Below are 24,527 nucleotides of genomic sequence, written 5' to 3'. Positions count from 1 at the left end.
CACCCAAAGCTTCTCATTACCCACCTCACATTCCAAGATGCAATTGCTATTGAAATGAACAGGTGCCACAAAGCCTTCTTGTGATGGAGATATGAAAATCTGTTGACCTTGTATTTAAAGTATGCTGTCACAAATTATGTTTTAGAATTCCATTTAGACTCACTGCAGAAGAAAGGGTATTTAAAATCAGATGTAAATTACAGTCTCTTTTTATCACTCTAAATAGCAAATATATTTCCAAGGTCTTAATGTTTGCCTTCTGGCTACTACAGCATATTATGTGCCTTCAACACACTGTAAACTGGTGTAATTTACTATAATCCCTCTTCTGAACTGTTCATTTAAGTTTCATTCACCTTACATTTACATTCATTGGAAGTTAATTCATTTTGTATAAATCTATTTTAAGTCTACTGCTTTGCAAGCAGTTATTCTAGATTGATTCTTTTCAAGGATAGAGTTGCTAACATATTCCCGTTGATGTTGGTTGTAAAACTGTCATTGAAGATAGCTTGTACCCAGGGTAATTTAGAACCAGCGATGTGGAAATGTGTGTGCTTCAGGAGCTTTTTTTCAAATTCTGGAGTCTACTCAGAGATATGTGAATGAAGAGGAAAAAACTTATAAAGCTTGCTCATATTGAGATAGATAGATAGATAGATAGATAGATAGATAGATAGATAGATAGATAGATAGATAGATAGATAGATAGATAGATAGATAGATAGATAGATAGATAGATAGATAGATAGATAGATAGATAGATGGCTTTGCCTAGCTGCTTTATATCTTTGAAGACCCCTTGTGGCTTATACTGTAAAGCTGATATAATAGTACAGCATGTTGACTCTCAGGCAGCAGGTTATGAATGCAGTTATGAATGCAATCTAGCTATTTGATTTATATCCCGACATTTCCAACTCAAACTTTAGCTAGCTTAGCTTCCTGTAGGCAAATGGTGCAATAGATAGTTCAGGGCATATTTGATCAAGAAGAACTGGATGTATTTCCCAGTAATTTCAGGGGAAATGTTGTGTTTTGTCTCTCAGAAGAAACAATGTACTAAGCCTCAGAAAAGGCAATGATCCCAGTTACAGATATGACAGAGTCAAAATAAGGTGATCTTGTTTCACCACCATGTCCAGAAGCCAGCTTCACTTCATTTCCATTTACTTCAGTTACTTCAGCCTCCTTTTCTCCAGGCTGAATATTTAGCCTTTCCTCATAGGACTTGGTCCCTGGGCCTCAGATCATCCTCGGCGTTCACTTCTACACTGTCTCAATTTTGATCCACATCCTTGTTGAAGTGAGGCCTCCAGAACTGCACATAGTACTCCCGGTGCAGCCTGACCAATGCGGTATACAGTAGGACTATGAGCATTGCTGGTAAATTAAATATTCCATTAAATCACACTTGAAACTTAGGAGACCTCTTCAAAACTGCACAAGTTTTAAAATACTGGGACATTATAGCAAATGACTCTTGAAGCTGCTTGATTATATACTCCTGCAGAGAAACACTAATTGTTTTATGAAGGAGCTATCTTTTCTTTTACTTGTAATTAAGCACCACATATATTTTCCGGGTTTGGTGATGACTATGATTTTTGTTTTAAATGTTACATGAAATGAATTTCTTGCACTGCACTAATCATTTGACACCTATATCTCAGAGGGCCTTTCCCAGATACCCTCATATTCTCCAAGTTGTTGCCTTAAATTTTGTAAAGATTTTGATTGAGCAGAGACAATCTGTCTGAGAATATCTCCACTCATGAAGAAACACAAACTTCCACAAACAGTTTGAGGAACTGTTCATGGAACGTTCATGCCAGGTGATCTGCCATGGACTTGACTTCACAAAGCATAAACTATCCAACATTTATCATGAACCTTAGTATATGAGCCAGTTTGTGCCTATCCCCTACCACTGAGGACCAACCAATTTTGGTTCTCATCTCAGAAGTGAATAGAGCTAGAGAAGAGGAAGTGTTCATCTCCCATACCTCTTTGCCTGAGACCAAGGGTGTAACTTCAGACAAATTGTGGGCTGATGCATGACAGCTGGAGCCTGGGATCCTACAAGGTAAAAGATGATCATCCCAGTTGCATTCTGTTTTGCAGAAATTACAGAAAAGTTGGCCTATAACTTTGTCATCTGCACATTAGTAAACAAGATATAGACACTTATACCCAAAACATAGTGATTTTTCATTTTAGGGGGAAATTTCTTCCTAGTTCATCTTTTTTGGCAGAATTCAACAGAACATATAAAAACTAACTTTTGATATTTATCCTTTTTGGATCTAGTCATCTGCACATTAGTAAAAATATTCTGATACATTCACCATAGTAACAGTTACAGCACCCACTCCAAAAATAGTTGAGCACTTTATTCCGAGTTTGTCTCAAAAACTATTCATCTTCATCTATAACTAAAGTTCACAGTGTGATCAGCAAACACATTTACAGCCGTAAGAAGCCATTGAATCATTGTGATTCCACTTAGGCAACCTGAACTCTTGTAATAACCTTAAATTCAAAGCACCTCTCCCCCTCATATTTAATAATATTTCTTTATGTAGGAACTTTACAGGAAGTTCTGTAATTAAGATTTATTAAATGTGACAATGTTTTCAATAAAAGCTGACAGTGCTAGTTTATATGCGAGTTTCCCCATGCATGACACACAATGGCCTTGCCTGTTAGTATTGACATGATGTTGGTGTTCATTCCAAACACAATTTGTGGGGCTCCTGGGGCATTTTCCTTTAAACAGGGCATTCCCACAGCATTCTCCTTACAATTCAGAAGAGGAAACAATGGGGTGTCCTCAGATGGTGCATCTAGGTGGATGCTCCACCCACAGCCAATATATGAAGTTAGAAGAGATAAACTATGCATCTCCACCCCTCCCCTTTCCTTCAGAGCTTTTATTCTGATAGTATCTGAGTTGTGGCTCAATGAGGAAGGGATTGCTGGGTTTGGGGGGAGTCTAGCAAAACTCTTGTTGCAACAGAAAGGAGGATATGGGCAACAGAAAGGAAGATAAGAAATACAGGATCCACAGGGCTAACCCATGGGTGCTATCGCCATTTCAGAAAATTATTCAACCATTTAAAAAGCGGTGAGAACCTAACCAGGCCTGCAGTGCAGAGGAACCAAGTAATTTTGTCCTACAATTTTCAAGTGCCAAAGCAGCCCCCTCCCCTCCTCAGGCTGAGGGGATAGCCTGATCCAGATCTGATATGGTCCTTATAGTATTTTAAAACAGTTGAATTCTTTTGTAAAATGGCAACTGTGTTCATTTGCCCATGAAGTTTGACCTTGAGAGGCAGGGGGCAGTAACAAATGCAGGGATGTATTTGAACACCATCCTTTTTTTCTGCTCCTTCTGCAGCAGGGATGCCTTTCCATGCATCATGTGGAAGTTGAGACAGTTATTCCTGGTAATTAGCTACTCTGCCTTACATAGAGGCGTTCATCTGAAATCAGCTTCATCATATGAGAATAAAAGTGGAACCTTTTTAAAAGCATTGCTTAACAATAAGCATACTTGTGGCACATAAAGTTTGTGATTTTCATGTTCAGGACACCTCACAGAAGATGGCGCCACATGTGAAACTGTAGTGGTATAGTACCTATAGGGCGTTTCCCACATATAACTTGGATCTAACTGTGATATAACTTTGGGTTCCCCTCAGGAAATGCTTGTGCTTCTGACATTTAACAATTCTTGGCAAAATACACAGAGAGTTGAGATTGGTAAGAGATCTGTGAAGGCATCACTGATTCTCAACCAGCACCAAAGTGTGACCATCTGTAGCATATCCAGATCTGCTGTAGAAAGAAACATGGAGAGCTGAGAACTCTGGAAAAAACTTTACAACAGAAAGAAGTAGCAATCATGACACAGTGGCAGTCAAAATGTAAAGACAGAAACAGGCGTGAGAGTCAGTAAGTAAAAGCTAGGTCTCTCAGAATGTTAACGCCAGCAGTAATAACCAAGGTGTTGTTGTTAGGTGCGAAGTCGTGTCCAACCCATCGCGACCCCATGATCCTCCAGGCCTTTCTGTCCTCTACCATTCCTCGAAGTCCATTTAAGTTTGCACCGCTTCAGTGACTCCATCCAGCCACCTTGTTCTCTGTCATCCCCTTCTTCTTTTGCCCTTAATCGCTCCCAGCATAACCAAGGTAAGGGAAGCAAAATCTCTCTTTCCTTTCTGAGGGCAACTATGCAAGGGAGGGGAAACTAGGATTGTGAAGCTTACTCATCTAAAAAAAAATTAGAAGGACTGAGACAATGAAGTATTAGCTTCAGGCCAGGGAGAATCAGAGGTAATCGTTGTTCATCCATAATGTTTATTCAATAATCTTGGACAAATCACTGTCTCTCAGCCTAACCTGTACCACAAGGCTATTCTCATGGTGGAGGGTGGGGAAGGGGGCAATATGTATGCTGCCCTAAGTTTCTTTAATTGTGATTACCTTTCTCACTCATAGAGTGCCTATCACCCTCCACAACCTCTCTTCCGCAGGTTGAAGGGTAGGCCAGGCAGTGAACATGTCACTACCATCTTGCACCTTTTAAATTATAGATAGAGCAAGGATCCTTTCACATCCCAGGTCCTCTCTCACACTCATCAAGACACCCCACACAGTAGCCCCGTATCCCTACTCACCTCTCACTCAAAAGCATCACAGACCTTTTGGAGCGAGGGATCTGCTTCACGCATATACTGTGACCATTTGGGATCCCTGATTGACTCTTTTCAGACAGTTTTAAGTTGCATCTCCACAGCTTCACTCAGAAGGACTCAGTCCCCTACTCAACTAACTGCTGTTTTTCACTGTTCCCCTCATCAGCATTCTGTCAGCTCCCCTTGGCTGCTCTTAGGATGACACAGACTTTAACTTGTCCATCACAATGACAAAATATACTAGAATAAATGAACTTTTCATGGCCTGGAACTTGTGGCTGGTTCAGGATGAGCATGGGGCCAACTATGGAAAAGCAGCTCTTGTTCCCTCATCTGACAAAACTGGTACGCCTTTAACTTGAGTGTGTGTGTGCACACAGACCAAAGTAATAGTCGGTACTCTAGGACAGTGGTCCCCAACCTTTTTATCACCGTGGACCGGTCAACGTTTGATAATTTTACTGAGGCCCGGGGGGGGGTAGTCTTTTGCCAAAGGATGTCACCGCCTGAGCCCCTGCTCCGCTTGCTTTCCCGCCGTCACCCCTGACTTCCCGCCGTCCACTGAGGGGCGCTGTCAGCAGCAGCTGTGCAGTGCCACGCCAAGGGGGAGCCACAGCCATGGCAGCTGCCGGAGAACATCAAAGGTGAGCCAGCAGCAGAGTGGCAGGGCAGTCCCCAAGGCAGCAGCCGGGGAGGAGGATGAGGAGGAGCCGCAGCCGGGTGCCGACTGATCCATGAACCAGTCCCAGTCCACAGACCAGGGGTTGGGGACAGCTGCTCTAGGACACAACTGACCCATAGGAAAGCCTGTTTCCTGTACTAGACATTGAGTGCCTTTCATTCCTAATTTTAAAAAAGTAAAATTGTAAAAACAAAATATTGCTGTCTCAAATATCTCTTTGTCATCAGTACCACAGCCCTTGAAATTTGTGTCATGGACTTCCTTGTGCTCTACTAGATTTTGTTTGTGGATATTCAGGGGGGAAGGATACATGGAGTGTGTCTCCCAGCAGATCGTGCATTACAATTCACATCACCTGTCAATATCACTAGCATTTTGGTAGTAGATAAGAGCAAAGAAGTGCAAGAAGCAGTTTCCTTCCACGTTTGTAGTGTAGCCAGGAGATTCTATGATTGTCTGGCAGTCAAAAGTTCCAATTCTTTAGTGTTATCCAGGGTGCACCATGAGAAGGTATGCTAGAATTATGAAACAGATATCCACACAAGATTTTGAATAATATAGCCACTCACTTAAGATAGGACTGAGCAAAGCCTTTCATTCCAGACATGTATCTTCTTAAAGAACTGCATATAGTCTTTGCGCTGGTTCTTTCGATGAGCCACAAATGTTCTCCAGCAATAGCTGTAATCTGGAAAAAGATTAGTTAGTTTTCAGAGTATGTGTAGAGGATAGAGAGTTTTTAACAGAATTGATGGAAAAGATACAGCATTGTTCAGAATATATATACAATTATTCCTTTTGTCCCATTATCACTTGAAGTCAAAGAGGTCTAGAGGAGCATTAGAAGTTAAAGGTTCTATTAAAAAATGGAAACTGGACAAAAGAAATGCATGTATAAACCACAAACGCTCTAATATGTATCCACAACCTTTCCCTACAGGGTAAGTGCAGCTGTCATAGCAGCCAAGTTATAAGCCAGGAGAATTGTATTTCTGCAAAGTGCCTGGCAATTTTTTACAAAGATCTTGGAATCCTTCCCAAGCTAGAAATCCTTGGATTGTTTGGCTGAAGTATGACAGCTAAACAGGTTTCAAAATGTTTGGATTTGTGCCAGAGGTTATCCACCAAGTCAATGCTCTCTCTTTACATCTAGTTAGTGACAACATCTGTAAAATTATGAGTATCTTTTTAAGTACCAGTTATTTCCCATCTTAACCCGCTCCTGAGGAGCGGTATAAATAAAGTGCTAAGCCCTAAGGGGGAGGAGATAGGGTGGGCCCTGTCTGGGATAAAAACTCGGAGGACCCAATCAGGAGCCGCGAAGCAGCTCCTGATTGGGCTCTCCGAGTGTCACTCCAGGGCCAGCCACCAAACACGCACACACAAACGCACCCGCGCACCGCTATCTTCCCCCATCCTGAGACCCATTCCCACACTGCCGCCACTGCCCAGCCACCAAACATGCATGGACACACACACACATCATGAACCCTTCACACACACCCTTGTCCCATCCCATTCCACCTACCTCCCTGCCTGCCTTCCTTCTTCCTTCCTGACTTCCTCACTTCCGCTGTTTCTCAATCTCCTTCCTGTCTCTCTGTCTCTCCCTCCCACTTGCTTCCTGCCTTCCCGTTTTACTTCCTTTCTCCCTTCCTTCCTTTCTCCCTTCTATCCATTCCTTCAACCACCCCTTGCCCTCATTTCTCCCTCCCAAACCTCCTTCCCTCATCTACCATCCTTTCCTACACTCTTCCTCCCCATCCGCTAGCGCCCGCTGTATTTCTTCTACAGCGGGCTTAATTTCTAATTTTATATATAATATATGAACTTACCATTTTATATATAATATATATAAATTAACTTACCACCTGGATGCATGATGGATATATGAATCCCATGGTCAACTAAGGCTCTGAGTCCATCCTTGTTCAGTTTATTCTCATCCCTGAACAGCTGAGAGACTCGTATGTCCAGTGTTACGTTAGGGTGCTCCTCCAAGAACGTAATTATAGCCTGGCTACATTCATGGCAAGGACTCCATGACAGAAACCAAGTGACAGAGCATGGCTTGATTTTGCGACGTTTGATCTCCTTGCAGGCTTGTTCAAAGAAGTTGATTTCAGCATGGCGATTGCCACCATTCCTACACCAGTTCTTCCAGGTCCTGAGACTTTTGCCCCAGTGTATTTCATACAAGAGATAAGTTGACTTTGGATGTAATCCTGGAGTATAATTCATTTCAAAATCATCTGGTTCTATTCTCCACCTAAAGCACAAGCATAACAGACTATAACAATTCTTCACTTACCCTCTTTAGGTTGTATGCCCCTTCTGTATTGAGGAGCACATAAAACTACCTCTTGTGACTGAACAGATTTCAGCACAAATGAAAATTTGAATTTAGGAGTTCCTCCTCATATGAAACTACCAAGAAATTTTGAGGGAAGTCAAAAGAGTTTTGTTAAGGTTCAGAAATTATACAGAAATGGTGAGCTTCGAGGATTTCACACATCTTAAATCTGAGCAATATAGATGGTTTTCTATTACATGTAATTATATTATTTAAAATCTTGGAAACTTGTAAGAGTTATTTCACTGTCTTCTTTCTCAAATGCCCCATGATTGTCTGGACCTGGGAAGAGTACCTTTTCAGCTCTGTTGTGTCTTTAATGCTATGCATTAGAATAAAGAAGCAGTGTAGTTTTAAACAGGAGCACAGATTAGTCTCCTTCTTCCCCCCATGCTGCTGCAATAAAAACTTCCTTTCTTCCCTATTTCTGTCCACGTCGTCCTGAAGTCGAGTCCTAGTGTCCAAAACACTGGCCTGGATTACAGGAACAGAGTTGTTATTTTAAATATAAACAATACAAACAAGCGCTTGGCTGCTGTATTCTAGAGCTCCATCACAAGTCAGGAATGATTCAGAAGAATAAAGAAACAATGGAAAGAGGTGATTAATATACCAAAATGCCCAAGCTCCAAGAGAATGAAACAAATTTAATTTTTAAAAAGTAGAACTTTGCAAAGCAAAAGGAAAGTGAATTTGGCTGCCAGGTACCAACTTGATCCTGTCAGGAGTATTGTTTCCCTTCTTCCAAATCCTGACTGCGTTTGAATGGGTCTTTAAGAAAAATGTACCGTAATCAAAAATGTAAGAGAAAATGGCCTCCCTTACCCTTTGTCAGTATCATTGTCTAATTGACCTGTTGGAAACAAAATGGAAGAATTATTCAGTGCAGCTCTGTTCAGAGCTCTGGAAAAGGGTATTGTTTTTAGAAGGTCACAATTCTGTTTTTTAAAAGAAACTACAGTGCCTCAAAACAACAAAATCCAAGTGATGGATATTTTATTTATTTAATTCATTGTCTTTATATTCCACCCTTCCCCTAAGGCTCAGGGCAGCTTACGCATTTAATTATACAGGCACAGCCAAAAAGTTTTTGGTATCGTGATTTGATTCCGCAGAGGTTCCTGCATGAAATTATGCTGAGCGAGGCTACAGTAAGATGCTACAACACAGTTGACTTTGATGCAATTGTTATATTGAATATTATATTATTTAGTCATCCAGTTTCATACAACGGCCAGTGTTCTCCCCTAGAGGGCTGGCAAACAGAGGTAAGAGACCAAGGCTTTCCTTGATGCTGCCTCCTAGCACTCAGTAATATGAAGGGGCTCTTCAGTTACAATTGCTCGTGGCCATTGGCAGACTTGCTGAAGGTAATACACTAAGAGTCTGTGCTGCAGTTGCCAATATTCGTTTAATTTGTCCTCTGTGGTTCCAAGCAGCCACTGCATTTTGAAACCCTCTGCTGAACTGCTCACTTTGTTTCCACTGCTGTGGAAATGTAAAAGTAATAAAAACCTGCAGAAAAACCAAAACCCTCAGTCCAGCTGCAGAACTGGATTCTTACCTTTCTCTTCTTCAAACAGCAAAGCCATCCTGTTGTACCTTCAGAATCTATTCTTCTTTGGTATTTTTATAGGGTTCCGTCCTATTTTCACTTTCAGTTACTCAGAAAGTATTCCCCATAAGAAATGAAACTCTAGTATTCGTGACACAATCCACTCACCACACCCACATTCACCTCATCAGAATATTGGCTATATATCACGTTCTGCAGACAATGGTTGTTGCCATAGGGAGTTCATGGTTTTGGCTTGGTATCACAGGAGCTTCTGCTCACTTGGTTGCTTGGTATGTGCATGTTTGTGGTCAGGAGACCAGGAAGCGAAAAGGAAAGGTCAGTGTATTCCATACTACTGCACATGACTGTGGCAGATATACTAGAGCCGTTTGCAATGGGTTACTTGGCCCAGGTTTAATACTGTTGGGAAGCAGCATTTTCACTACTTTCCCACAGCATTATGGTGTATTCATGTACCTCCCTGGGGGATCCCCAGCTTTGTTCTGAACTCATCCAAACCTGCTTTACTGAAAATTTTTGAGAAAGATCACAACATAGAGTGGGGGGGGGGGCTGTTTGTTTAATCAACAGATGAATATTATTATATTATACTAGCTGAAAAGCCCATTGCATTCCTGAGGCTGCTCGGAATAGGGGCGAACGGCAGCGGGTATGAGGAGGGCTGAGAGCCGGTGCCCTGGTGACGGAAAGGGCGGCAGCCGGGCAATGGCGGGGGTGGCGGTGTGTCCTGGCCACGTGGCGAGTGACAGGTGAGCATCGCACTGGCAACCAGGGCCATTGGGAGCGGCTGGCTCGGTAGCAGGCGGCCAGAGGGCAGCTGGGTTCCACAGGTGGGAAGGCCTCTGTAGAGGCGGGGACTCCATGGTGGGTGGGCGGAGGGTCGTGGCGGGGCTCTGCAGGCAGGAAGGTCTCTGTAGAGGTGGGTTTTTCTGGAGCGGGTGGCTCTGTGGTGAGTGGGCGGAGGGCCGTGGGCCACTGCTGGCAGCCACGCTGTTTGGGAGTGGGTGTTTCAGTGGTGGGTGGAGGGCGGTGAGGCATCCTGGAGCCATGACAGAGGCGAGGCAACCAAGCACAGTCCCCGCCGTCCAGGAGTTGTGTGGTGCCGTGGCTGGGCGAGCAGTCCCATGCTGCTGGGGGAGGCGAGTGCTCTATGGGCCGTGCCAATCCAGAGGCACCCAGCTTCACTGAGCGCATGCCAATTGGCACGCTGCCTGTGGTTTCGGAGAGCCGGACACAGGCCCAGACAGCAGCCCCAAGACCTGGGCAGCAGCCCCAAAACCCGGACAGCGCCGCCCAGATGGCCTTCCGAAAATATATAAAAGAACTGTGGTAAGGATCTGTGTGTGGTTTTCTGTGAATTCTCAGAATTTACTTTTAATTAGGTCTCCATTTATATATCTGCAATGAAAATATAGAAATTCCAATCTTCTTGGACTAAGGCTGTTCACAGAGGAATCCAAAGTCTGGGCTTCTCCATACACTTATTATCCAAACTAGTAAAAAAGCCCATTGTATTCCAAATACAATGGGCGCTAGCAGGGGGGGGAGAGCGAGGGACTGGCGAGGGCAGGGTGAGGAAAGGTGGCTTACTGGAGAGAGGGCTGCAGCAATGGCGGGCGGGTCCTTCGCGGCGGGCAGCTCCTTCAGTGGCTCCTTCGCGGCGGGCGGGTCCTTCGGCGGGCGGGCCCTTTGCGGCGCATGGCTCCTTTGCTGCGGGCGGGTCCTTCAGCGGGCGGGCCCTTCGGCGGGCGGCTCCTTCACGGTGGGCAGCTCCTTTGGTGGCTCCTTCGCGGCGGGCGGGTCCTTCGGCGGGTGGATCCTTTGCGGCGGCAGCTCCTTTGCGGCGGGCGGCTCCTTCGGCGGGCAGCTCTCTCGCGCCTACCGATTGGCCCGGCCGATGGTCTGTCCAGAGGAAGGGGCCAATCGGCACCCTTCCTCATCCTGGACAGAGCCCGCCCTAACTCCTCCCACACAGCCCTTACGGCTTTATTTAGTCCGCGGCGCCCGCGGCACCGCAGGCTGTGTTAAGATTAGCTCATGATCAAGCTGCATCATTAGTTAAGCAGCGGATACAAGACAATCATCGTCAAGTGGACCTAAGTAAAGCTCCAACCTTTTTGGCTCCAGTTAAAACAAGATATGTTCTGGCCCCTGCCACTTATCTGTCTCAGCTGGTAATAAGTAAGCAAAGAAGGGCATTTACCCTTGCAAGATGCTCCGTCTTGCCTTCAGCTCTTGTAGAGGGTCACTATAAGAACATTCCCCTTACACTGAAATTGATACAAGAGAGCATATATTGTTCCACTGCCCTGCTTATGTAGACATTCATAGCAACTTGATTGAACCACTCCTTTAAAAGTTGCCAGAACATCATGATGTAGATCGAGCAAAAAGGCTGCTAAGTGATGAGTCCCCCCAGGTGACAACTCAGCTGGCTAGGTTTTGTACCGCCGCCATAAAAATCCAATGCTGTAAAGTAGCATAATTTTAAATTCTATTTTATGATCTGTTTTAAATTGCATTATGACCATATTCTTTTGGTCTTTTATGTATTAACGTCATAAAACTTGGTCTGAATGACTGTAATAAAGTTTGAAATATAGCAATTTCTTTATGAGCATTCACAGATGATGATACACAGACTGTTATATCAACATTCTTTATCAGTATTCTAATGCCAGCTTTAAAAAAACTGGAGAAGTCTTGTTGGGGTGCATGATTTGCCACTGCTGGCAGATTAGAGCAGGGAAAACAGTCACATAGAAGCCCCATTGCTGCTGTGTTGTATCAACAGTCAGAGAAGCAATGAGGAAACTACACCAGCTGGTTCCTATGTGGAAAACACCCCAAGTACATTGGTATTTCCCACAGTAAATACCAGAGTTGCCAAGTCCAGGATGGGAAATTTCTGGAGATTAGGATCAGAGCCTAGAGGTGGACCTTGGGGAGGAAAGGGAGCTCGGGGGGGGGGATGTAAAGCCACTGAGTCCATCCTCCAGAGCTTCCATTTTCTCCAGGGAACTGATTATTTCAGTCTGACAATCAACTGTAATTCTGAGAGAACTCCAGCAAATAACTGGATGCTGGCAATGCTAGTAAACTAACAAACTACAATTGATAGACCTGCTTTTGTAAACACCCATGTAAACATATCAATGGCAAACTCGGCTGACCTTGGCTCTTTCATTGCTTAGGCATATTTGTTCAACAATATTCCTTCACATTTGCAAAGAGCATTGAAGTACCTGTGATAGAAGGGGAAGCCTTGACATTGGTCTCCTGTTATCGATATGAGTCCTTTGAAAGACATAATAATTCCAGCACGTTCCACAAACATCACTTTTTCTGTGTACCTGGAAATCTTTGGAAACACCACAGAGGAACCAAAATACTTGTAATGTGACAGGTAGGGGCAAGTTTGTTTGGGTGGTTAAGGTTGTGAACTTTGTTTCAAGCATTTCCTTGTCAGATGTAGTGTCTCCTAGTCAGTGCAGATTTTTGGTGAAATCCTATCTCTAGGCAGCCACCCTTTCTTTATTCTACTGAGCTCATAGTTAACCCCTTGTATTCACAGTCATTTCCCCCAATTTTTGCATATGTTCCTCACTCAGTACACTTTTTCCTTCAATGAAGAAATTCTGCTGACATCTTTTAGCTAGATCCCACCTTGATCCACTTAATGGAGTGTGATGGTCCTTTGCCTAGAAAAGTGTTAAATCCCCACTGCGCTTCTTCCTGCATTCTGAGCCAAGGGATTGTCTCTTGTCATTGGAATGTGAAATGGCCACTGCCAATCAAGGTAGCAGCCCCAGCCCCACCCTTCATCTCAGCTTCTGATCAGGTAAATGTGGGTGTGAGGGGTGGATTGTGTCATGAATACTAGAGTTTCGTTTATTATACGGAATGCTTTCTGAGTAACTGAAATGTCTTCCACGGACCTTCCTATCCCTTTTACTTATTGTTTCTTATTGCTTAATATTTATTGCTTCTAATTTTGCCACAATGGTTTGCAACCGTTCTGACTTGCTGTGCTAATTTATGCACATCTGTTGGCTGCTACAAGTTCACTGATTTTTATTTATTGATTTTTATACTGCCCCCCTCTCAACCAAGTCATCTCTAGGTGGTGTTCATTAGTGAAGGAAAGGTGAGAGTTTCTCAGTTTCTCTTTTCCATTCACTCTTTTCCTTACCCACTTGGCAGCCAGTTGCCAGATATTTCCAGCCATTTTTATTAGAACAGAAATTGGGGGGGGGGAGTGTTAGGATATGCAAGATCGGCAGTGTGCATGATTCAAGAGGATATGAAGAAGAAAAGAGCTGGTTTCTATATACTGCTTTTCTCTACCAGGAGTCTCAAAGCGGCTTACAATCGCCTTCCCTTTCCTCTCCCCACAACAGACACCCCATGAGGTGGGTGAGGCTGAGAGAGTCCCGATACTACTGCTCAGTCTGAACAGCTTTATCATGGCTGTGACAAGCCGAAGGTTACCCAGCTGGCTGCATGTGGAGGAGCGGGGAATCAAACCCAGCTCACCAGATTAAAAGCCGCCACTCCAGACCACACTGGCACTTGAAAAAGAATATCCTCCAGGAGGCATCAGGAGATATATGTAACTAGCTTATTTAGATAGGAATTTCCAGATAGTTTTCAGAGAAACAACATTATACTTACAGCTGCAAATTTCTCCACATAAATATAAAGGCTTTGCCAAAAAATAAAAGCCACAGATTTCACACTTGTTTTATTTAAATTAAGGTTTATTAAAGATTGCTTTAGAAAAAATATAAATGTGTTTTCATTTGTTTATTTAGAAAATCTATAGACCACCTTTCAGAGAATAGTATGAGGTGTCTATGAAAGCAAACCAAACAATTAAAGTAGAAATGGAAAATCATTACAACAATCAGTAAAAGCCAGCATTAAAATGTTGATGAAATCTACCCGGAAGGCATAAAACAGCAGGGATCATTTCAGAATTTATAGGAACAGTAGTCATAACTCAGGAGTAATAATTTTTAGAACAGTGTTAAGATCACTTCAGTGCAAAACAGGCCATGAAAACAACCAGCTGAAAAAGGAATGTATAAAACTGATTAAAAGCCTAGTAAGGATGAAGTTTTTATTTGGCACCCAACAGTTCCAGTTCCCAGCCATCCAGGGAGCAACCTGAAGGAGGTCTACTCCTAAGTAAGCCCCATGTTGTTGAAAGGGCCCCATTTCCAGGAAAGGCAATTTATGTCTGAAGCCTTAAAGGTAAGAACGCTCATTCTGAATTTCATCTGGAATTAAATCTCAGCAGAGGAAGAATATAGCCCCTGTAATACTGGATGCAGCCACAGATAACTGACTTTTCCAAAGGCAGATGTACTAATCCAGATGATACCTTTTTATTATATTTATTTATTATATTTATAAGGGCTTGCAGCAATACTCCACTTACTAACATCATTATAATTTTATGATAAAACACCCACTTTGATTTAAAAAACCAGTTTAAGGCTCTTACAAATTCATTCATGGACCAACAAGTGCTGATGATGTAAATCAATATACATGTTCTGTGTTCATATTTTGCACTCTGACACAGCTTGTCTGCATGCCATTTTTCCACTTAGTCTTTTACTTCTAAACATAAGCTTTTAAGACATGTGTATACTGATTACTACCCTTTTGTTCATTAACACCCTTAATTCTCACCCCCCAAAATATACTATACATTGGATCAGAGCTTTTTAAACTATTTCTGTGACACGACTTTCATATAGCAGTAATTTGTCATCCACAAATTTATCTTCTTTAAGCACATTTTTAGGGCAAGTTTTCATTATAGCTAGATAAAAGCTTTTGAACTTGAAAAAGAAAATTGCTTTGATGTTTCTTCTGTTTCTGAGACTAACAATTCCCAGTATTAAAATACACAGCTAGGCTTTTGAAATATGATTATAGAAAATTCTTGCAGTTGTGAAAAAATAGTTGGTTCTTCATTAGCTGCAAAGGATGACCATCCAGGGCACCTGGGACTAGTCAGTATTCGCTGTGGGGGACAGAAAGGCAGAAATGAGGACAGAGCCTCTAGGAGAGGCATTAAAGGCAAAAGATGGATCAGGGGTCACAAGATACTGGTAAGCAGCAAGAAAATTCTCGCACTCATCACTTAGGATTGCCAGCTCCCACTTGGGAAATACCTGGAGATTTAGGGGTGGAGCTTGGGGAGGGCAAAGGTTGGGAAGGGGAGGAACTTCAGCAAAGTATAATGCTGTCAAGTCCACCCTCCAAAGCAGCCATTTTCTCCAGGGAAACTGATCTCTGCCATCTGATGATCACTGGTCACCCAACTCATCAGGTGTGTTGAGGATTTAGCCTGGGATGGCACGGCAAGTGCAGCAAGTATTTCTACAATGCCATTCTCACTCTAGGAAATATCTATGTTTCTCCAAAGATGCAAATAGTGATTCAAGTAGGGGAGGAAATCGCAGCACAGAAGGCTTAAAAACCAACCTCGAATCATTGTCCCAATCTTAAAAAGCGGTCCTGGAAGTGGCAGATGCAAAAGGCTGAGGTAAGGAAACTGTAAGGGAAACTGCCCTTTAGGCATTCTTTTTTCAGGGAGAATAATGATCATGATGGTGAAGCAGCCACAGACATACTGTACAGCCTTTCTGGACTTGGATAAGAGAGACTTTTGAACACATCTCTTATTGTATGGTCTGGGCCAGTCACTATAGCCTCAACCTCATCCATGTCAATATGTGGTTGGGATGATAAAGGGAAGAAACTACACCACCTTGAGTTCTTTGTAATATTATAAATCACCTACTTGGAACCTGCCCGTTCAAGAAAACAACAAAAAGGGGGAATGACTAGTTCGTGGACACCAGCTCTTTGTCAAGAGATAGTAAGGCAATGAGCTCACGTCAGAATTATTCATTTAAATTGGCTTTGGTAATGATACAAATGAGGTTATAGGCCTGGGATAGTTGAAAGGTGGTGAAACCGCTTCCATACTCCAGTATGGAGCTCCAGCTTCCATACACAATATATTGAGTAACATTCACTCCTAACGGAAAATAAGTAAAATATTTTTTGTTGATAGGCATAAACCACACCTCTCCTCCTCTCCCACCTACCCATATGACTGGATAGTAAGTTGTGTATGTGTGTGCAGAGCGAACAAAAGTACCTTGTCCCTCACCCACCAACCCAAGTGGCCTTATCATATAGAGCCTTCCCCCCACCCACTTTGAAACATAAATATATTTCAGGAGTGGGTTAGATCAAACAAGTTCTTCCATTGAAATGTCAGGAGGTTTTTTCCTAAGCTGCTACTCACGCAAGGATCAAGGCAAGTTGTTGTGAATAAACATAGGAGAAATGTTCCATCCAAGGAAAGAAATTCCATGGCCAATAGTTTCTTCCTCTTCTTTGATGTGACACAAATTTTCTCCAACAATAGTCATAATCTACAGAAATAAAATCCTGTTAGTTTGGGAGAGAGAGAATGTGTGAGTGGGTGTGGCCAAACTACAGGATGCTTCAGAGTAAGAAGCTTCTTGTAGTTTGGTTCTCAGAAGACTTGGTAGATCAAGCTGAGCCAACATGAAGCCTGGTAATAGCCCCAAATTTCAAGACAGTCATTCCCATCTCCAAATAGCGGGAGGTCGAAGAACAAGAGAATCATTCTGAGGCATAAAATTAGATAATAAACTAAAGAGAGGAGAGTGTTTGACTTAGCCATTTGTGAGAAAATGAAAGTGTATTGCTGTGCCTATAATCAACCAAAGCTAAAATTCATAACATTTTAAAATATAGAGAGTCCTTTATACTTCCTTGCTCATATTTCAGTAACTTTCCCACCATAATTACAAATACCCTTAGAAAAATACTAGGTAACTATTATAGAAGATTTGGTAATTTAAGAGGGAGAAGATCTCAGGAGCTTTGAGCTACATACATGCTGAGTCTGTAATTGGAGACAGCATATAATGAAGGGGATATGATAAGAGGCAGCATTGCCTATGGTGTACACAGTCATTGCTTTTGTCCCACTGCCATCTTTAAACAAGAAAAGTGTTGAAGGGATTTGAAGATGAAATCTGTTTAGTCAAAGTTACTGGACATATTAGATTAACATCTATGACACAAGCTCTATCATGCAACAAGTAGGCAGGAAATGTAGCATCAAAGATTTATTATGGTTTTAAATGTGATTTTGTAACATGTTGTATGTGGAATATATACTGTAAAATGCCCCAACATCTAGAATCATAGAGTTGGAAGGGGCCATATAGGCCATCTAGTCCCACCCCCTGCTCAACGCAGGATCAGCCCAAATCATCCTAAAGCAATGAATAAATACCACTTTCACTCTCTGAGTAAATACTGACATATCTCTCCTGTACAAATCTATGCAGATCTATGAAGTCTAGTGATCACTAATGAAAAATTCTGAGTATTCTTCCAAAGCTAGAATCCCTTGGGGTTTTTTTTAATGAAACCACATTAAACTTATTCAGATATGTAATATCCCTTTAAAGTCAGTACATGTTTGATTCCAGGCAATGTTCTTGCAAATACAACTAGCTAATCAGGGACAGGCTTTATAATACCACAAGTCTCTTTCAAATGCCTGTATTACCAGGGAACTTATGAAAGCAAGCACATGGTATCCTATTAAGGTGCTGAAGTATTCTTAGAAAGTTCTAAGAGTTGTCCATAGTGGTTATGAACAGCAGACCTAATCTAAAAGCTTGTGTAGAGTTCCATGTATAAATAAATATTACAGAATAATTAACTCACCAGGCAGCTGCATGACAGATAGCTGGACTCCATTATTATATAAGGCCCTGAGACCTTTCTGGTTCCGCCTGTCAAAAATTCTGTATAGCTGACAGAATCGAATATTCAGTGTTACATTAGGATGTTTCCTCAAGAATTTAATTATAGAACGGCTACATCTACCACAAGGACTCCAAGACAGAAACCAAGTGACAAAGCATGGCTTGGTTCTCTCGCAGTGTATCTCTTCACAGGCGTTTTCAATAAAATTGATTTCAGCATGTTGAGTACAATTGCTTGTACACCATTGTCTCCAGGCTTTGGGGCTTCTATCCCACTGGATTTGATACAAGAGATGAGTAACCTCTGGAGGTCCTGTTGGGTTATAATTCCTTTGAAACGTCTCTGGTTCTATTCTCCACCTGAGGCACAAATGTACAAATGTAATAACATAATTTAATGTTTCAAAACCTTCCATCATTTTGCTGTACATTATGCATAGGTAAAGGTAAAGGTATCCCCTGTGCAAGCACCGGGTCATGTCTGACCCTTGGGGTGACGCCCTCCAGCGTTTTCATGGCAGACGCAATATGGGGTGGTTTGCCAGTGCCTTCCCCAATGTTATGCATAATTTCTGATAAACACCTTAAGATTTACAGTGGGTTGTAAGTAGACATACGTAATTATAAATGAATTTCATAGGCAAATTTCACCTTCAGCTGAAAATTTCAAGAAAAAGTCTTACTAAGACCAATAAAATTTCACAGCTGAAGTTGGGGGTATCATATTCCATTGAATAATTGTCAGTAATTCAAGATACGTTTACCAAGCCTGCAAGATCTGATATTGCAAAGTGATGAAAGTTACTCCCTCATTTTCTTTTCAAACATGTTATATGATTGAACCAATGTAGCAGATACATCTTTCCCACCCAGTATGGAACTCCTGCACCGACTATGCATGAAGAAGAAGCCCCACCTTAGCAGCTGGCCACCGGCAGGGCAAATACCCACTGTGATGCAATCCCACCTCAGTTGATTATTTATTACGGTCATTGACCAGCATCAAAGTATCTACAGACCACATACATTGTTACAGCGTTTAACAAGACATTCGGCATCAGGGAGTAAACAAAGGCACAAAACATTAATACAGCATTTTGACAGTCAGGTCACTTAGCATCAACAGTAACCAAAGATTTCCGCACTCTGCTGGCAGTGTAGCAAAAGTGCAATCCCACCTGTGTAAAGTAACACCCACACACACACACCCTCAATGAAGCAAGGCAGAAATTTCCCATCCCAGCTAGCGTCTGCACACACCAACATTCAAAGCAGACTGTGTCCAGTGTGAAAAATCGTCCCCCATTTGTACACGGGAAGTAATAGGCATGCTGCCCCACCACAAGAAATGAGCAGCAGCCCAGCACTCTCACCACCATGTATAACCACCAGTTCTGGATGCAATAGCTTAATAATGAGACAGAAATTATTCCAAAGTGATATTGGAAAATGCTGGAGAATTCCTCTAAAGTAGCGATCCCCAACCTTTCTCAGGTCAGGGACCGCCTCCGGGGTGAGGGGAGAGCCGACAGCCCGGGTGCTGTGCAAACATGCATGCGCAGTCGCCACACATGCGCATGTTCACCACCAGGTGGCGTTAACGTACATGCATGCAGTTGCCACGTATGCGTGTTTTCGCCATCAGGGGGAGCTAATACGCATGCGCGGCAACTGCACGCATGCACGTTTGCATCACCGGCGTGCTGGCGGCTGCGCCTGCCTCTTCCCTTCCTTCTCACCGTGGGCGGGGGAAGGCAGGGATGGCTGCTGGCGGCCCGGTACCGTGGCCTTTGCGGCCCGGCACCGGGCCGCAGACCGGGGGTTGATGACCCCCGCTCTAAAGGACAGAGGAAAGAGAAAATAATAATATTTAGATAAATGTAAATGAAAAAACAACATAGCAAATGCCTTTGCTTCCTACATACTTGGTTTGATATGTACTTTCTGCTTTCTAAGTGGAGCTGCATAGATTTGCATGTTTATGAAGAATACTAGCAACAAAGCCTGTTGTATCTAACAATATAATGGCTGCTAGGCCCCCCCGCCCCAGGCAGGCCAGCCAAGACCTCCTCCCTGCCACCCCCAAAAGGCCTGCCTAAGCCCATGGAAGCCTCTATGGGCCTTTTCAGGGAGGGGGGAAGTGCTGGGGAGCACTCCGCTTTTCCCCACGCCACCTACCAAGCCTGGTAAGACCATGGCTGGAGCTATTCAGGGTAGCAGGAGTGCAGCCAGGAGCAGGACATCCCCTCTGATTGGCCACTTGTTGGATGGATGGCCAATCAAGGATAGGACAGCCTACCTGATTGGCAGTTAGGTGATGAGTTCCAACTCCTCCCAACACCCTCTTACCATTTTATTAAGAGATTCAGGTAGTATGTAATTGTTTCTTTACCTTTGTTTAGAACCTCCAGCTTGACCTGTAGGACATAAATGACACTACTTAGCTCTGTACAGACAACCCAAAAACCTACTTTTAACAGAGTAGTAACACATTCTGATGCAGCGTTATGCACAGACAAGATGTGTTAAAATCAAAATCATGTATATCTCCCATATTTGCAAAACTCAAGGGCTGGATTTTCTGTAGGATTACCAACCAACAGGTGGCAGGTCAAGATCTCTCAAGATTACAGTTGGGCTCTAGATAAAAGATCAACTCTCCTGGGTAAAACAGCTGCTTTTGAGGGTGAACTCTGTGGCCCTGTCTCCACCCTTAAATCTCCAGGAATTTTCTGAGGGGGGGTTGGCAACCCTAGCTTTATATTTTTCTGAAATGACTTCTTTATTGAATGTCGGAAGCTAACTGCCACATGCTGGGAAGCTAAAAATAGCTACAAATCCAATAAGCCACTCATGTAAATGCAGCCATGTAACAACAGAAGAAGAAGAAGAAGAAGAAGAAGAAGAAGAAGAAGAAGAAGAAGAAGAAGAAGAAGAAGAAGAAGAAGAGTTGGTTCTTATATGCCGCTTTTCTCTACCCGAAGGAGGCTCAAAGCGGCCTACAGTCGCCTTCCCTTTCCACTCCCCACAACAGACACCCTGTGAGGTGGGTGAGGTTGAGAGAGCCCTGATATCACTGCTCGGTCAGAACAGCTTTATCAGTGCCGTGACGAGCCCAAGGTCACCCAGCTGGCTGCATGTGGAGGTGCGCAGAATTGAACCCGGCTCGCCAGATTAGGAGTCCATACTCCTAACCACTACAATCAAACCGTGGCAAGCATATGATGCTAATATGGTAGGCAGCTATAGTAGTGAAAATATGATCACAGAATAGGGCTGCCAACTCCAACTTGGGAAATTCCTGAAGATTTGGGAGGACGTGCCTAAGGAAAACAAAGTCTAAGGAGGGAAGAGAGCTTAGTAGTGATGCAATTCCATAGGGTCCATCCTCCAAAGCTGACATTTCCACCAATGGAACTGATCACTGTTGTCTGGAGATCATGTTAGTTAGTAGATTGATATTTTAATGGGAATTTTAATGGGATTAGTTGTTGTGACCCGCCTCGAGCCTATCGGGAGAGGCGGGAAATAAATCTAATAATAATAATAATAATAATAATAATAATAATAATAATAATAATAATCAGTTATAATTTCAGAAGAATGTCAGGCCCCACCTGGAGGTTGGCAAAACTATCGTATAATGAACCAGTTGATTAAATGTTATTATCCATACATAGACATGTGGCTTATCAGGAGCATGCTTTTACAGGAATGCATGTGGATATTTAAATTGTAAAAATTGTTGCATATAAATACCAAACGAGGTGTTAGCCATTCATTCATGTCCAACTCTTGGCAATCCTATGATACAACTGTTTCCATGTCCTTCTTTTAGTTGTATAATGCCAGTGTTCCTTTTGATTGTGTCTAACCACCATGTTCTTTGTGACAAAGACTGTGTCGGCCTGGTTTCCTTTTACCACTAGCATAATTGCTCTCTCCCGTGAATTGACGTGGCCAAAGTAAATGAGCCATTTTGCAATATTGCCTTCTCATTATGCATTCTAGCATTTCCTTGTTTGTAACTTTTGCTGTCCATGGAATCTGCAGAAGCCTTCTCCAGCTTAAAATGGGCTAAAAATTTAAGATGTAATATACAAAGAGAACAATGGGAAAACATGTGTCTGAAGGCTCTTAAATTAGTTCCAGCTTTAAAGAGAATTTTTATAAAATAGTGTATCATTGTTGTATGTCACCAGATAAATCAGCTAAATATATATAATAATAATATTTGAATTTATGTTGGAAATGTGAAAAACATGGATATTTTATCAGTTATGATAGACATAATAAAGCTTTTAGAAATGGATACAAATACAATCTTTAATTCAGACTAATGTACAGAGACTTTTCTTTTGGAATCAATGGGCAGACAACTAGAAAAAAATCATGGAACTTTGTTTTTATATATGACGACAGCAGCAAGATTATTATATGATCAAAAATGAAAAAGGTCAATGTTACGAGGGTTAGTTAGTAAAGATGATGGGACTTGCAGAGATGACTAAACTTTGATAAGAGAAAATACAATATCTACATTTATTGCTAAATGGAAAGTCATAGAAAAAATGAACTGCGATTTTGATGATTATGGGAAAAAACAATTAGAACAAATCTGAATCATAGAATAAGCTGTAAGTTTGTAACTTGTATTTGTCACAGAGAAAAATCAGATCAGATGCCCTTTATATTTCTGTATTTTTCTCTGTATCTTTTTTGGTTTTTTAATTCAGTATCCCTTTTTATTTCTGTATCATAGCTTTTTTAAAAAACCTTTTAAATTATTTTTAAACAGCATTTTTGGCAGTGTAAATTATATACCTGTATTACAAACCATACCCAACCAACGGTTACTCATGAATGACAATATTCTGTGAGTTGCCCAGACTAAACTTCCATGTAATAGTGTTCAATAGCCAAGTCTACCGCACATTTTTAAAAAGCAGAAAGTTGGTGGTACAATACATGATACTCTGTGCTGCAGCTTCCAAGATTCAGCTATAGACTCAGATGGTCACAGCAGTCTTCTGAATATTTGTTGGATTTCATTTTGCAGGATTTCTGCCACTGAGGACTCAAAAATGCATTGGACACCTGTGGATAAAACTCTCATTTTATTCGACAGACAAAAACAGCAGAATCCACATTCAAAAACATATGTTACCTCTCTCCTCATGCCAATGTGGTTGCATTCTGTTGTTCCTGGAGAATAGTAAAAGACTACTTCTTTATATGTCCTTTCCTACTTTCAGTTTCTATTCTCTAGAAAGTTTCTGTTCTAAGCGAAACTCCAAGTAATAGCATCATAGCATCTGCCTAGCTTGCCCAATAATATATAATACAAGGAACATTTTGGGAGCAGAAGTTTTTTATTATTTTATCAATTTGTTATATTTTCAGGCCGCCCCTCCCTCATAACAGCCTTAGGGTGGCTAACAACAATTAAAATTTGGTATATAGAATCATAGAATCATAGAGTTGGAAGGGGCCATACAGGCCATCTAGTCCAACCCTCTGCTCAATGCAGGATCAGCCCAAAGCATCCTAAAGCATCCAAGAAAAGTGTGTATCCAACCTTAGTTTGAAGACTGCCAGTGAGGGGGAACTCACCACCTCCTTAGGCAGCCTATTCCACTGCTGAACTACTCTGTGAATTTTTTTTTCCCTGATATCTAGCCTATATCGTTGTACTTGTAGTTTAAACCCATTACTGTGTGTCCTTTCCTCTGCAGCCAACGGGAACAGCATCCTGCCCTCCTCCAAGTGAGAACCTTTCAAATACTTAAAGAGGGCTATCATGTCCCCTCTCAACCTCCTTTTCTCCAGGCTGAACATTCCCAAGTCCCTCAACCTATCTTCATAGGGCTTGCTCCCTTGGCCCCAGATCATCCTCATCGCTCTCCTCTGTACCCTTTCAATTTTATCCATGTCCTTAAATAAAGGTAAAATAAGGTGGCCTGACGTCCCCCCTTGGCGGGACAGTCCCGCGTTTTGGGCATTTGCCCCGCGTCCCGAGGCGTTTTCTAATTGTCCCGCGATGGTCTACAATATTTAAAATATATTTTTTAATTTTTTAATTTAATTTTAATTTTTTTGGCTGCGCACTGCACGGCAGCCCAACAGGCAGCCCAGGCTCAAGAGGCCTCCGCACAGGCACCCGGGCTCAGGAGGCCCCAGTGCAGGCGTCTGGGCTCCAGGCCGGCTCTGCTGCTGCCTGCTCGGGCGACTCTTCCCGGGCCGCCACTGCCCTGAGGTCAGTCAGGGGGGAGGGAGGAAGGAGGAGGGAGGGCCCACCTGCCGCCGCCACTGCCGCCACCCAGCCACCACCCTTCTGAGGCCAGTCAAGGGGGAAGGTGGGAGGGGGGAGGGC

At 42.6% G+C, this 24,527-nt stretch overlaps 2 protein-coding genes across 3 annotated transcripts; both read right to left on the bottom strand.

Moving 5' to 3' along the window:
- Positions 1-3,453: 3,453 nt before the first annotated feature.
- On the bottom strand, positions 3,454-9,348 carry LOC143819830 (C->U-editing enzyme APOBEC-1-like). 2 transcript variants are annotated; one of them, XM_077301876.1, is made up of 5 exons: positions 9,300-9,348; positions 8,561-8,588; positions 7,251-7,651; positions 5,952-6,070; positions 3,454-3,840 (listed from the first exon to the last, which is right to left on the bottom strand). In XM_077301876.1, exons 1-4 carry the CDS (start codon positions 9,325-9,327, stop codon positions 5,952-5,954), a joined length of 576 nt encoding a protein of 191 aa, XP_077157991.1. In that variant the 5' UTR covers positions 9,328-9,348; the 3' UTR covers positions 3,454-3,840. The 2 variants fall into 2 exon arrangements, with proteins under 2 accessions (XP_077157991.1, XP_077157992.1); XM_077301877.1 differs by having other exon boundaries at positions 3,454-3,837.
- Positions 9,349-14,099: 4,751 nt separating this feature from the next.
- On the bottom strand, positions 14,100-23,352 carry LOC143819829 (C->U-editing enzyme APOBEC-1-like). The gene is made up of 5 exons (XM_077301875.1): positions 23,322-23,352; positions 20,547-20,571; positions 18,114-18,514; positions 16,648-16,777; positions 14,100-15,351 (listed from the first exon to the last, which is right to left on the bottom strand). The coding sequence occupies exons 1-5, from the start codon at positions 23,347-23,349 to the stop codon at positions 15,342-15,344; spliced, it is 594 nt and encodes a 197-aa protein (XP_077157990.1). The 5' UTR covers positions 23,350-23,352; the 3' UTR covers positions 14,100-15,341.
- Positions 23,353-24,527: the final 1,175 nt, after the last annotated feature.

This window comes from Paroedura picta, chromosome 10 (assembly GCF_049243985.1).
Source record: "Paroedura picta isolate Pp20150507F chromosome 10, Ppicta_v3.0, whole genome shotgun sequence".
Taxonomy (NCBI): domain Eukaryota; kingdom Metazoa; phylum Chordata; class Lepidosauria; order Squamata; family Gekkonidae; genus Paroedura; species Paroedura picta.
The sequence above is the reverse complement of the archived record's forward strand: the minus strand, read 5'-3'. Positions and strand labels throughout refer to the sequence as shown.

Excerpts from the sequence above, each read along its gene's own strand:
- LOC143819829 (XM_077301875.1), bottom strand. The coding sequence starts at position 23,349 with ATGCAACCACATTGGCATGAGGAGAGAG. Across the intron at positions 20,572-23,321 it reads ACATTGGCATGAGGAGAGAG|GTCAAGCTGGAGGTTCTAAA; the intron begins GTAACATATGTT and ends TATGTCCTACAG. Across the intron at positions 18,515-20,546 it reads GCTGGAGGTTCTAAACAAAG|GTGGAGAATAGAACCAGAGA; the intron begins GTAAAGAAACAA and ends TTTGTGCCTCAG.
- LOC143819830 (XM_077301876.1), bottom strand. The coding sequence starts at position 9,327 with ATGGCTTTGCTGTTTGAAGAAGAGAAAG. Across the intron at positions 7,652-8,560 it reads GACAATGATACTGACAAAGG|GTGGAGAATAGAACCAGATG; the intron begins GTAAGGGAGGCC and ends CTTGTGCTTTAG. Across the intron at positions 6,071-7,250 it reads ATCCATCATGCATCCAGGTG|ATTACAGCTATTGCTGGAGA; the intron begins GTAAGTTAATTT and ends ATCTTTTTCCAG.